The sequence below is a fragment of the Mya arenaria genome, chromosome 6 (genome assembly GCF_026914265.1).
Source record: "Mya arenaria isolate MELC-2E11 chromosome 6, ASM2691426v1".
Taxonomy (NCBI): Eukaryota; Metazoa; Mollusca; class Bivalvia; order Myida; family Myidae; genus Mya; species Mya arenaria.
This window is the reverse complement of record NC_069127.1, coordinates 972664-986925: the sequence shown is the minus strand read 5'-3', so window position 1 is coordinate 986925 and position 14262 is coordinate 972664. Positions and strand designations below refer to the sequence as shown.

At 37.8% G+C, this 14262-nt stretch overlaps 1 protein-coding gene across 1 annotated transcript; it reads left to right on the top strand.

Moving 5' to 3' along the window:
• Positions 1 to 292: 292 nt before the first annotated feature.
• On the top strand, positions 293 to 13224 carry LOC128236754 (mucin-2-like). Its single transcript, XM_052951851.1, has 16 exons — positions 293 to 1191; positions 1672 to 2526; positions 3241 to 4619; positions 5157 to 5333; positions 5479 to 5655; positions 5965 to 6138; positions 6486 to 6653; positions 6912 to 7043; positions 7559 to 7693; positions 7860 to 7985; positions 9783 to 9913; positions 10459 to 10797; positions 11471 to 11675; positions 11941 to 12104; positions 12307 to 12419; positions 12929 to 13224. Exons 1-16 carry the CDS (start codon positions 293 to 295, stop codon positions 13122 to 13124), a joined length of 5370 nt encoding a protein of 1789 aa, XP_052807811.1. The 3' UTR covers positions 13125 to 13224.
• Positions 13225 to 14262: the final 1038 nt, after the last annotated feature.

The window sequence follows — 14262 nt, the reverse complement described above, 5'->3', positions numbered from 1 at the left end:
GCTGCAAATCGTTCATTTACCTTTAACAAAAATGACTGTCATAACATGCAATGAATTTCAACGAGTGAGCATTAAGTTAATACATAATTTCACGATACAGAATTTATAAAGATAGATATATTTAAATATGTATTATATGAACACATGATGGGTTTTTTCTCGATGTCTTAATTTAATAATAATGATTCATACCGATCTTTTCAAAACAGTTGTACCAATAACCATATATTTGGCATGATTTGAATTAACATTATGTTATCTCTTTTATTTACTTACAGAGACAGTTTCCAAAATGTCAGTGACCACCGCAACGCTAGAGCAAACGCCTACCATTTCATTAACACAACAGAAAGCGAAACAGACAACACCATCACAAAATACGCAAACCACAACGAAAGTAACACCAACAACAACCACTTTCACACAAACAACGACAGCTACCATACCAACAACGGCCACTACCACACCTAAAATTATCACTACCGCACCAACAACGGCCACTACCACACCTAAAATTATCACTACCGCACCAACAACGGTCACTACAACTCAAATAAAAACCACTACAAAACCCTTAACAAGTAGTAGAACGCATAAACCAGTAACAAACATAATCACATCAACAACGAATACTACAGCACCAAATCCAACAAGATCCACATCGACAACCACAACAACACCAAAACCAGGAACGACCACTTCAACATCAATACTATCGGTGATAAAAACAACACCAAAACCAACAACGACTACTTCTACAACAAAACCATCGACGAACTCTACAACATCAAAACAAACATACACCTTCTCAACATCAAAAACAACGACGACCACTTCACTACCAAAATCAACGACGACAACTACAACATCAACACAAACATCGACCATCTCAGCACCAAAACCAACGACGACCACTACACTTCCAAAATCAACGACGACAACTACAACATCAAAACAAACATCGACCATCTCAGCATCAAAACCAACGACGACCACTACACTTCCAAAATCAACGACGACAACTACAACATCAAAACAAACATCGACCATCTCAGCATCAAAACCAACGACGACCACTACACTTCCAAAATCAACGACGACAACTACAACATCAAAACAAACATCGACCATCTCAGCACCAAAACCAACGACGACCACTACACTTCCAAAATCAACGACGACAACTACAACATCAAAACAAACATCGACCATCTCAGCATCAAAACCAACGACGACGACCACCAAAACAACAAAACCAAACCTGAAAACTGCAACATTAAAATTAACCGAGACAACTTCTACACGAAACCCAACGATGACCATAACAACAACAAAACAAACAACAACCAGTGCAATATCAAAACCAACAACGACCTCCACATCGCCAAAATTAAAAACGACAATTTCCACATCAAAATTAACAAAGACAACTATAACACCAATACCAGCAACGACCACTTCAACATCAAAACTATCGTTGACCACCACAGCACTCAAACCAACAACGACTACTTCTACAACAAAACCAACGACGACCACTTTACTACCAAAGTCAACGACGACAACTAAAATATATAAACAAACATCGACCGTCTCAACATCAACACCAATGTCGACCACCACTACAACATCAAAACAAAACCTTTCCTCAACAATATTAAAAATAGCCACGACAACTTCTACGCGAAACCCAACGACGACCACGACAACAACAAAACCATCAACGTCAACTTCAACACCGAAACCAACAACGAGCGCTTCAACATCAAATCCAAAAACGACTTCCACATCGCTAAAATTGAAACCGACAACTTCCACATCAAAATTAACGACGACAACAACAACACCCGAACCAACAACGACTACTTCTACAACAAAACCAACATCGGACACTACACTACCAAAATCAACGACGACAACTGCAACATCAAAACCAACGTCGACGACCATCACAACAACAAAGCCAACCCTGCCTACTACAACATTTAATGTAACCACGACAACTACTACACGAAACTCAACGACGACCACCACATCAACAAAACAAACCACAACCAATGGAACAACAAAACCAACAATAACCGCTACAACATCAAATCCAACAACGACCTCCACATCGCCAAAATTAAAAACGACAACTACAACATCAAAATTAACAATGACAACTAAAACTCCAAAACCAATAACGACTATTTCAACATCAAAACTATCGGTGACAACAACAACACCCAAACCAACAACGACTACTTCTACAACAAAACCAACGACGGACACTACCCTACCAAAACCAACGACGACCACTTCACTACCAAAATCAACGACGACAACCACTACATCAAAACAAACATTGTCCATCTCAACATCAAAACCAACGTCGACCACCACTACAACATCAAAACAAAATCTGACCACAACAACATTAAAAATAGCCACGACAACTACTACGCGAAACCCAACGACGACCACGACAACAAACAAACCATCAACGTCAACTTCAACACCAAAACCAACAACGACCGCTACAACATCAAATCCAACAACGACCTCCACATGGCCAAAATTAAAAACGACAACTTCCACATCAAAATTAACGATGACAACTACAACACAAAAACCAGCAACGACCACTTCAACATTAAAACTATCGGTGACCACCACAAACCCCAAACCGGATACTTCTACAACAAAACCAACGGCGACCACTTCACTTCCAAAATCAACGACGACAACCACTACATCAAAACAAACATTGACCATCTCAACATCAAAACCAACGTCGACCACCACTACAACATCAAAACAAAACCTGACCACAACAACATTAAAAATAGCCACGACAACTACTACGCGAAACCCAACGACGCCCACTTCAACAACAAACTCATTAACGTCAACTTCAACACCAAAACCAACAACGACCGCTACATCATCAAATCCAACAACGACCTCCACATCGCTAAAATTAAAAACGACAACTTCCACATCAAAATTAACGATGGCAACTACAACACCAAAAACAATAACGACCACTTCAACATCAAAACTATCGGTGACCACCACAGCACCCAAACCAACAACGACTACTTCTACAACAAAACAAACGACGGCCACTACCCTACCAAAATCAACGACGACAACTACAACATCAACACAAACATCGTCAATCCCAACATCAAAACCAACGGCGACGACCATCACAATAACAAAACCAACCCTGCCTCTTACATCATTAAAAGTAACCACGAAAAGTACTACACAAAACCCAACGACAACCACGACAACAACTAAACGAACCACAACCAATGGAACAACAAAACCATCAATAACCGCTACAACATCAAATCCAACAACGACCTCCACATCGCCAAAATTAAAAACGACAACTACAACATCAAAACTACCGGTGACCACATCAACACCCAAACCAACAACGACTAGTTCTAAAACAAAATCAACGAAGACCACTTCACCACAAAAATCAACGACGACCACTACAACATCAAAACAAACGTCGACCACTGAAACATCAAAACTAACTAATACAAGTGCTACACAAAAATCAACTACAACCACTGCTACAACAAAACCAACAACAACCACTGCATCACTTAATCCAACGACGACCAATGCAACACTAAAGCCAACGACGACCAGTGCAACATTAGAACCATTTTCAACTTCGACAACAATCACGACCACTACAACACTTCAGTCGACAACGGCCACTCCATCAATTGAACCAAAATTAACCAGTGAAACATCTGAAACATCAAGACCAACGCTTACTACTACAATTAGACCAACCACCAACACTACAACTCTAAAACCAACAACTACCACTACGGCAATAAATCCAACGACAAACTCAACACAACCAATACCAAGGATGACTACTACACCATTTAAACCTATGACGAAAACTTCTACACAAAAGCAATCATCGACCATTAAAACATCAAATCTTACATCAACGACCAGTACAACACCAAGACCAACATCAAACACTACGATTGAAAAATCAACATCGACAACTTCTACAACACCAAAACCAACGACGATCACTAAAAAAACAAGACCAAAATCGACCTTTACAACACAAAAGCCAACATCGAACATAACAGCATCAATACCAAAAACGACAACAACAAGGTCAATACTTACAAAGACCAGTTCAACAAAACAACAAATTACGACCACTTCAACCTCAGAACCAACGCCTAAAACAACAAGAATTAAACCAACGACGTCCACTATGACACGAACGCCAACAACGACCACTACAACATCAAAACCAATAACGACGACCGGTACAACTCCAAGATCCACATCGACAACCACTACAACACTAAAACCAGCATCAACAGGTACAACACTGAAATCATCAACGAAAATTACAACGCCAATAAAAGCAACGGTATTGTCAACACTAGAACCTACTTTGACCAATAATACATCAAAACTAACAACAACCACGAGATCAAAACGAACGACAATCACTACAACACCATTGACGAGCACTTCAACATCGCACCCACCAACGACTATTACAAGATCAAATCCGACGAAAACCATTACAACATCAACAAACATTACTACATTCGAGCCGTTAGGTGTTGCAGGTATTTTTAGTTTTGAGTTAACAATCTGGATTTTGTTTTTATTTATTGGATGGGATATTAAATTGTGGCTTGTACTCGAATGTTAAACTCCATTTCCAGACTTTAAAGGAAACAGGTCACTATATATGTCCTGACATCGAATGTTATTTTATAATGGACAAAAATGTGTTATTTTAAAATACATTTCTGTCCTAACGAAACAGTATTCGGTTAGAACAAAATATTATCCCGTCATATCGAAATAAAAAAGTAGTACTTCAGAAAATATGTTTGCCTTTATGTCATTGCAGTCACTACGTAAAACGAAATAGTGTTCGCTCTTCGCACTAGATTATTGTTTTCCGAACTGAAGTTGTTGAATACTCTTAAATTCTAAACATTTTACCGTGGATTGAAGTTGAGGTTATTAGCCATCACGTCATCATAACGCGAACAAACGAAGACAAATAAAATACTGCAATACTAGAGCAATGTAAACTGCACGTTTTATGGTAAAGAAAACATATCAAAAAGAACATAATAAATAACGCTTTATAGATTGCGGCTTTCCAAGTAATGTGACGCATGGACGTGTCTCAGTGGAGAATGGTACCATGTACGGATCAGTAGCGGAGTACAGTTGTGAGGAAGGATATACGTTAGATGGCAGCTACTCCACGGAATGTCAGGCGAATGGCATGTGGCAGGACATAGACATTAGCTGCATTGTCATTAGTAAGTAATTTTCGCCGAACAGCTGTTATATTTGCAAATTCATATTACAGGTCAAATGCCATTGTGTTATCATAATTTGCTAGATAGCAGGGCAAAGTAATCATATATCCTAATATATACAGACACGGATTATCATGGTTCACAGATTGCAGCCTTCCACGATATTTGACACATGGCAGTATCTCCGTGGAGAATGGTACTACCTACAGATCAGTAGCAGTGTACAGCTGTGAGGAAGGTTACATGCTAGACGGTAGGAACTCCACGCAGTGTCAGGCGAACGGCAGCTGGCAGGACATTGACGTTAGCTGCATTGCCATTGGTAAGTGAAGCTAGATAGTTGCCTGCATCTTGGTCCTGAAGTGTGTTTGTTTTTTTTCATTTTCGCATTATTGTTTTAATAATATTTCCTATAGTTTTGATTCTGTTGTAGAATAAGCATCTATCATCACCGCTCATGTAAGATAGGTTCATCACAACATTCGCGCACGGTATTCTGCGGAAACTCGTTAGACCTAATCTCCGCTAAACACCCAACACTCGGGTTAGGATGACTTTTTTACACACTATTTTACACTCTAGGCCATGGAAGATAATATTAATTTTGATAACTGATAATCACGTTCCACAGAGTGCGGTCTCCCACATAATTTGACACATGGCAACGTCTCCCTGAATGGAACCACGTTTGGATCGTTAGCGGTTTTCAGTTGTCACGCGGGTTACACGTTAAGCGGTAGCAATTCAACAGAATGTCTGGCGAACAGCACCTGGCGGTATATAGACGTCCGATGTACTCCTATTGGTAAGTGAGCGTCTCTATGAAAGTATCATCCATCCCCTTTAAACGCTGGATTTCGGGTCATTTTGGGTGGTATTCCAAATGCAAAAGTAAGATCCATCGTATACTAATGATATAGTAAGCTGGATTTAAATTCCATTGAAAAAGAGTAAGACTTATTTTTAACTTAGATTACTTTTATCTTGTCAAAATAGTAAGCAAACTGTTAATTTATACTGATCGATTTCAGTATAATCAGTTACATTAGTTCGTTTTAGGTTGAAAAGTGTCTTAATTGTATCGTTTTTATAAAAGAACATTGCATAACGATCTCCTTTTTATCGGTTTTAACTTTGTTGTGTGTAAAACAGATTGCGACAAACCAACAAACATAAAGAAAGGCACAGTTGAATATACCCTAACAACCTTCAACCACAGTGCCTTCTACACGTGCGATCACGGATATACAACGGCAAACGCTACAGTGATAAACTGTACGTCGGAGGGACTATGGGATGACGATCCGCCAACTTGCACAGGTACCTAGGAGAGTTATTATCTTAAAAGAACACTTGTCTCATTCTGCAAAAGTGAGTATTTCTGGAAAACTTTTTGCTTCAGAAATTTTAAACAATAATAAAACCAATCAATACATGTTTTATTTAGACTGCTCGTTGGTCAAATAACAGTATGAGGAAACGATTAAGACAAAAGTTATTCAATGCAGTACGTCTTGTCCTTGATGCTATATTTATTTATGATGTTAAACATGTTGACTTCATATTATTGTTGCGAAGATGTGGACGAATGTTCGGGAAGTAACGAGTGCCACTACAGCGCCAAGTGCACCAACCTAAATGGTAGCTACCAGTGCACGTGTAATGACGGCTATACAGATTCGGGGGAAAACAGAGGCCGACAATGTGACGGTAGGAAATCCAGTGTTTAGTGTTTTAGTTATCGAAATCAATAAAACATGTCAAATGTGATTACATTTGTTGACTTGCACTTATTAGTATATAACACCAGTGAACATGTTTGGAAAACTATCTTACCAGAGTTAATGAAAAGACGGGTTAAACCGTTTCACATGGGTGTCTCGGTGTTAATTTTTCGACACTCTCGGCCAAACTAAAAGTACCAGTCTTGTAGGCTGTGAAAGGACAGTTGTTTTTAAAGAAGTGTGGGGGATAAGATTGGAAGATAGTTGTTCTACCACTAGACCATGGATGCACCTCAACCGGTTTATCAAGTCCGCCCTTACACTTTAACCAGAATGGTTTTCAGTATGCTACTTAATTCAATCTGATGGTCATAAGTCATAGACTGCATATCTGCATAATTCGGTTTTTGATAGGTTAACCGTTAAGCTACCTCGTTCTTGGATCCAATTGCGACAATTGTTTAATACGACCAGCCCAGTTATATATTCATACTTGTGCAGATAATGACGAGTGTGCTTTTGTCGGGGACTATTTCTGTCTGAGAAACCGGAATCAGACTCGCTGGTGTACTAACACAGCTGGCAGCTACTACTGTGGCTGTAACCGTGGATGGACGGGCACACACTGCGAGAAAGGTCAGTTGAAATTGCACGAATCATGTTCTGTAATGTCGGTCAATGCTTTCTGGCCATGGCATATCGTCTTTGTATATAATTAAATAAGAAAGCGTTAGTCAAGTTTAGGCTTATTGACTTAAATGGACAAGTAACATATATAATAATGTGTTTTGCATTTACGCAGATGTTAATGAATGCGATGGTGGGACATCATGTGGTCAGAATGCCGATTGCACCAACACATTTGGGTCTTTTTACTGCAAATGTCGAGCGGATTACCCTCAAGGAAACCCTTTCTATGGATGTTATAGTGAGTGGTATCATTATGATATAAAAACAGGTTAAACATTTTTAGAGAATTTGTTCTTACCCACCTTTATTCGTTTATGCATACTCCATTTCGGTAACCTGTAGACAAAACACAATATGTGCAATGAGAAGCATGTTAAAAAACTATATATATATTTCAATATACGCACGATAATTATTGAATGCTTCCTTGAGTATTGTTTTAATGACCATCAACATTTTAACCCCTGGATCAGATCTTGATCTTGAACAGGCAGTTAACAACCTGGTGCGGTTATTTTTTTATAATAGCTTAACAATATTATTTGCAACGTGCTTATCAGAGTATTAGTTTTGGTTACTTGATATGCATGTATAAGTATTATATAAAACTTTACAGGAATCTAAATAAATTGCTAGGGTTTTTTTCAAGACGTATGTGTTTTGGGGTGATACACACCGACAAAATTGAATATCAGTTTGTCTTTCAGAATATATCAAGATGGAACAATTGCCAAATGAGCTAACTTGTAAATTTCACAAATATAATTTCATTTACTATACCCTGAAAATAAATGCATGTGGCACATCAAACAATTAACTGATATTTTTACGATTTTTAAACGGAAGGAAATTGCTATCTATTTCTGATTAGCATAATATCTCAATGGCCCCACTTTACTAGAAGAGAAAGTATAATCTATTACGTCGATTTCTGATTAGCAAAATACCTCAATGGCCTCAACGTACTAGAAGATAAACTATAATCAATTACTATCGATTTCTGATTAGCATAATGCCTCAATGGCCCAAACGTACTGGAAGATAAACTATAATCAATTACTATCGATTTCTGATTAGCATAATACCTCAATGGCCTCAACGTACTGGAAGATAAACTATAATCAATTACTATCGATTTCTGATTAGCATAATACCTCAATGGCCCCATCGTACTGGAAGATAAACTATAATCAATTACTATCGATTTCTGATTAGCATAATACCTCAATGGCCTCAACGTACTAGAAGATAAACTATAATCAATTACTATCGATTTCTGATTAGCATAATACCTCAATGGCCCCATCGTACTGGAAGATAAACTATAATCAATTACTATCGATTTCTGATTAGCATAATACCTCAATGGCCTCAACGTACTAGAAGATAAACTATAATCAATTACTATCGATTTCTGATTAGCATAATGCCTCAATGGCCCCAACGTACTGGAAGATAAACTATAATCAATTACTATCGATTTCTGATTAGCATAATACCTCAATGGCCTCAACGTACTAGAAGATAAACTATAATCAATTACTATCGATTTCTGATTAGCATAATACCTCAATGGCCTCAACGTACTGGAAGATAAACTATAATCAATTACTATCGATTTCTGATTAGCATAATACCTCAATGGCCTCAACGTTCTCGAAGATAAACTATAATCAATTCCTATCGATTTCTGATTAGCATAATACCTCAATGGCCTCAACGTACTAGAAGATAAACATATACACACGAAAACAATGACACACACTAATAACCATTGGTTTATTGTTGTTCAAATAGTTCATTGTTTGATACATCGGCTTACTGTAAATGTTATACATAAAAGAATATTGTATTAAAAATTCTGCAAGTGGCTAGTTTATTAAAAAGGAACATAAACACATTCCTATTTTGTAATGGAATAACTATTGACATGGGATGTATCATTTAGTTCATCTGAGCGTGCTACATTTTTTGTTGTTTTTTAAATAATTTGTACTTCTATGCCCACTTGTGTACATGTGTTTCTATCTTTAAGGTCCGGTACTGCTCAGCTTTACATCGAAGGCCGTGATAGATGGTGTCCGCGGAGACAACGAGATACTCCCGCCTGTAAACATACCAGGGGGAAGATTCCCCTACTTCGGACAATACTTTAGTCTCTTCAGGGTATCATTAAAGTTCTGTGACATATTAATGTCGTTATTTCAGTGTACTATCAAACCAGTATTAAGTTGCAACCTTCGGAAAAGGTCAAAGTGGCTGCTTAAGACAGGTGGCCATTAAATCCAGGTTGGAAATTTCCACCACCTAAGCTTTCTTTAAACAGAGGTCGATAACTATCTTAACATACACCTCACACAACTATCAGTAGCATCAGTATCATTTTAGAAGTTTAATTACAATTGTAGAAAAATATTTTCTGTATTTTGTCGAAGAATAGGATAACTCTTTCCTTTTGAATTGGTCAATATAGTTTAGTGTACACGTGTCTCCATAAAACGTTTTAAATATACAATTATTTTTTGTCTTGTAATGCTTACTTAAGGCTCTCCAGTTATAAAATTGCAAATATTTTAATGCAATGTATAAAATCATATTGATATTTCACCCTCAACCACAACCGTTAGCTGTCTTTGTTCAGTTCAGGTAGATAAATACTTTAACGTTGGGCATCAGAGTGTGACATTTATTGTGATTTTGTTTTTTTCCAGCCAAGTTTGAACGGATTTCTAGCACTTAACTATCCACCTCTGTATGAATCTTATGGCGCGGAGAATTCTACACTGTGGAAAAAGTATGTTGAGAATCACGTGGTTATTGCTCCTCTCTGGACAAACCTCGACTCGAGGAATATTACCGGCGCAGGTGTATGGGTCCATGTGTTTTCTAACAACACTGGAAATAGGAGTGACATCCTCAAAATACAGGAGCTTGTTCAGAAGTATTCGAACAACAGCGAGTTCAATGCCAGTGTTGCTTTTGCCGTGACTTGGAAACACGTCACCATACATTCACCATACATGCCCGGATACAGGCTCTACAAGCACCAGGTAAGTGACCTGGTATAGTTATTTAGTTTTAAGGCACACTGTTTATTTTAAGAGACAACGAATAAATTGCAGTGTGGCACAAGTACGATTGTCCGCATTTCAAATGAGACTGCTATCTAAATTCAGTGATGCCAAGAGTAGTTTACATTAACACAACCGTTTTCTTTTCCAGTTTAGCATGTCTGTTGTTATACCGTCGTTTTATTGATCGGAATAGTGGAATGTTTTGGTAGTCATAATTGTTTAACCGGGCGGCCTGATGTTTCATACAGTTGATGAAACGTTTACCCTCCTCTCCCATTGGCTACATCTTGAGCGCCATGCAAGAGAGATTTTGTTAGCTTACGTTAACGTCGTTAATCTTTCGAACCCGACGGGAACTCTCAATACTATTTTATCGGGAAGCAAACGATCTGTACACGTTTCGGCTCTCATACATCGGTATTATCAGAACCTGTCAATTCAGGTACAGTCGATCCCCGTTGGCTCGAACTCTCTTGGCTCAAAATCTGCGTTGGCTCGAACTAGAAGGTAAACTATCCCGCTTAGCTCGATTTTCTGAGGCTTGAGGTATTTTTGACGGTCCTGTGAGTTTGAGCCAACGGTGTTCGACTGTTTTTTTGAAAACGAATGCCTATACATTTATTTGCTCTTAATATGTGGATGTTTTCAGAATCTGTCGATGCAGGCAATTATGGCAACGGACGGTCTATACACGTACATGATGTTCATCTATGATCAAGAGCAATTCAGTATTAAACCCTTGAGTTACACGCCAGTGGCTGCCGGTTACACTTTCCCTGGAAACTTTACCGGCAAGATTCTCGCCGACAGGCACAACTTCACCAACCTTAAGAACGAATCAAACGTTAACCAAGGTTCGTTGCACTTCTTTTGTTTACTGATAAATAAAAAGATTTGTTGTTGCACTCACGTGATCATAAAGGTATTGTTAATGATCTAGTGACATCTCGCAAAAGTTTACTAAACCATAACTTACCATTACTTATGTTTTGTTAACTCTAGTTATAAACAGTTCTTTATAATAAGGGATATGTTTTAATTTCTATGCATCTGGTTTACTTGCGGATATCCGACATAGATTGCATTATTTCCTTTCCTCTACCTTTTTCATCACGTCAGAGGTCAAAGGCCGTTGGCTACATAACGTGACGTACATCACTGACGACATGTGGGACGAGGTTAGATGCCGGAAGTTCCACGAGAACCAAACATTGAAAGAATGGACGCGAGAACAGCTTAAAAACTCATATCCTTGTCCATGTTACGAACAAGACATGAAAGAGGTAATAGCATGTAATAGCAAGAATGAATCTATGGCTTTATTATAAGAGTCCAAAACTTCATTTGCAAACAAGAAAGGAGACGGCCTTTGATCGTTTTTGAAGGTGTCAATGTACCTCAACATTTACATCTGACCGATTATGAATCGTTTGGTTTGGTTTTTGTTCAGCTTGCTATGTATATTTCGTATATTTTCTTTCGAAGGACTACACCTTTAAACAAAATGACAGCATATGGTCGAACAGGGACGAGTATACACACTGTTACGAGTCGTGGTTCTTCAATCCATACGACATTAAACAGCGCTGCTGCTACAGGTGTGTATAACATCGCTGATAAGTTGACCATTCCACTGGTTTTGCATGCGTGCGTCAATGAAAGTGTGTACTTAATCATAATAGTTGTTTAGAATTCAAATTTGTGTGCCTTTATTAGTCAATTCAGGTGTGTACTAGATTGTGATAGTAGTTAACAATTCCACTGGTCGTGAATGTATGCATCTATTAAGGTATGTTTTGAATCATGATAGTAGTTGAAAATAGTTGGTGACAATTCCACTGTTTTGTGTACGTGCTCATCAATTAAGGTGTGTACTACATAATGCAAGTAGTTGACAAATCAACTTGCTGTGAATATACCCATCAATTAAGGTGTGTACGTCATTATATATGTAATTATATATGGCACATCATCATTTTGGTCAATATTCGAAAGCAACTCGGATACGCGTTGCTAAAACGTTCTGTATTATAAGTGTAGTCAAACACAAACTGCCAAAAGAGTTCAATATGTATATATGGTAAGCTGGTTCTTTCAATGTATTTAGATTCGGCGAGCTTCGTAAGGAATATCCTTTCGCTATAGGAGCCGAGTACATGGATACCGTTATTAACGCCATTTTGGAAGCCGGCTTCCGGCAGTGCTGCTCAGCGGTCAACAACCAGCGGTACTGTCACCTTTACTATGACGTCAACCCACCCGATGACTGCTCCAGCTGGTCTCCTGACGACGAGGGCGAATAAAAACTGCCATGAAATTTGTGGGACTGTCTTAAGCATATCAATCAGTTTGTGTTGTTTACAGAACACGTTTTGTGTTTGTGAAGACATTCATGTATTTATATTCAAGTCTTCCTTTACATATATATGGTTTGATTTATGACAAAGGTTGTATTTTTGTTTTGTTTTTTGTAGTGTTCCTTTTAAAATGTGTTCAGTTTCATAATGATACCGAGCGACTGTACACTATTATATCAAACTAATGGCAAAACTCTTAAATCAATGACAAAAGATGAAACTATATAATAATTTTCCTCAGGGTAACTTAACATTTTGATTGTGTACAAATGATTTTGATTGAGATCCAAATAAAAAATCACATACAATTATAAAAGACGTTTTGTATAAGTAATTTTCCTTTTGGCTTAATGCCTATGATCGACTTATTTACAAAGAATTCCAAACTCTTTAAATATATTGTTTCGCCGATGATTTCGGTGAATTATCAGAAAGCTGGGCTTTCTTGAATAAAACGAGTTGTAACTTTCAAAATTAAAATGCTTAGCAATTATGAAATACCAGATATCCGAGCTTTTATGGTAAATACATAAAATACGTTCACGTTCTTTCTTTGCGTCTGCAAGCTATAAATACGCTCCAACTACACCAAACAGGAAAGCAGAGCTTTCTCTGAAAGATTGTTGAAAATTCAACTTAATGTGCTTCACTGAAAAGCTGAGCTTTTCAGCAAGAGCATAGAAGTGTAGGCATTAATTAACTATCGTATTTTTCAACAACAACCCGGTCCACTCGTCAGCTATAAACTATACAATACGTCAAAGCTGAACCTTTTAGTAAAGATAGTTGATATTTAGACAAGCAACTAGAAAGTTCAAGTTAATTAATGCCAATTATTTTTCATGTCAATTGTATGGTAACTGCATCTAGAATGACTATATTATCCACAAAAACAAATCGGCCGTGAAAAACGCTCGAGCAAAACAATGCTTTCATTGGTTGTTTAAACTGGGCTTCGATTGGTTGAAAACCAAGCACTTCGATTGGTCGCGATCTGCATTCTGATTGGACAAAATTATTCTTATCTAAATGACTATCAAAAATGATTCTAATACAAAGTTACAGATTATGCAAAAAAATTATC

Coding starts and splice junctions, on each gene's coding strand:
- LOC128236754 (XM_052951851.1), top strand. CDS start 293: ATGTCAGTGACCACCGCAACGCTAGAGCAAACGCCTACCATTTCATTA. Junction 2,527..3,240: donor CCAACAACGACCGCTACAAC/ATCAAATCCAAC, acceptor ATTAAAAGTAAC/CACGAAAAGTACTACACAAA. Junction 4,620..5,156: donor CGAGCCGTTAGGTGTTGCAG/GTATTTTTAGTT, acceptor AACGCTTTATAG/ATTGCGGCTTTCCAAGTAAT.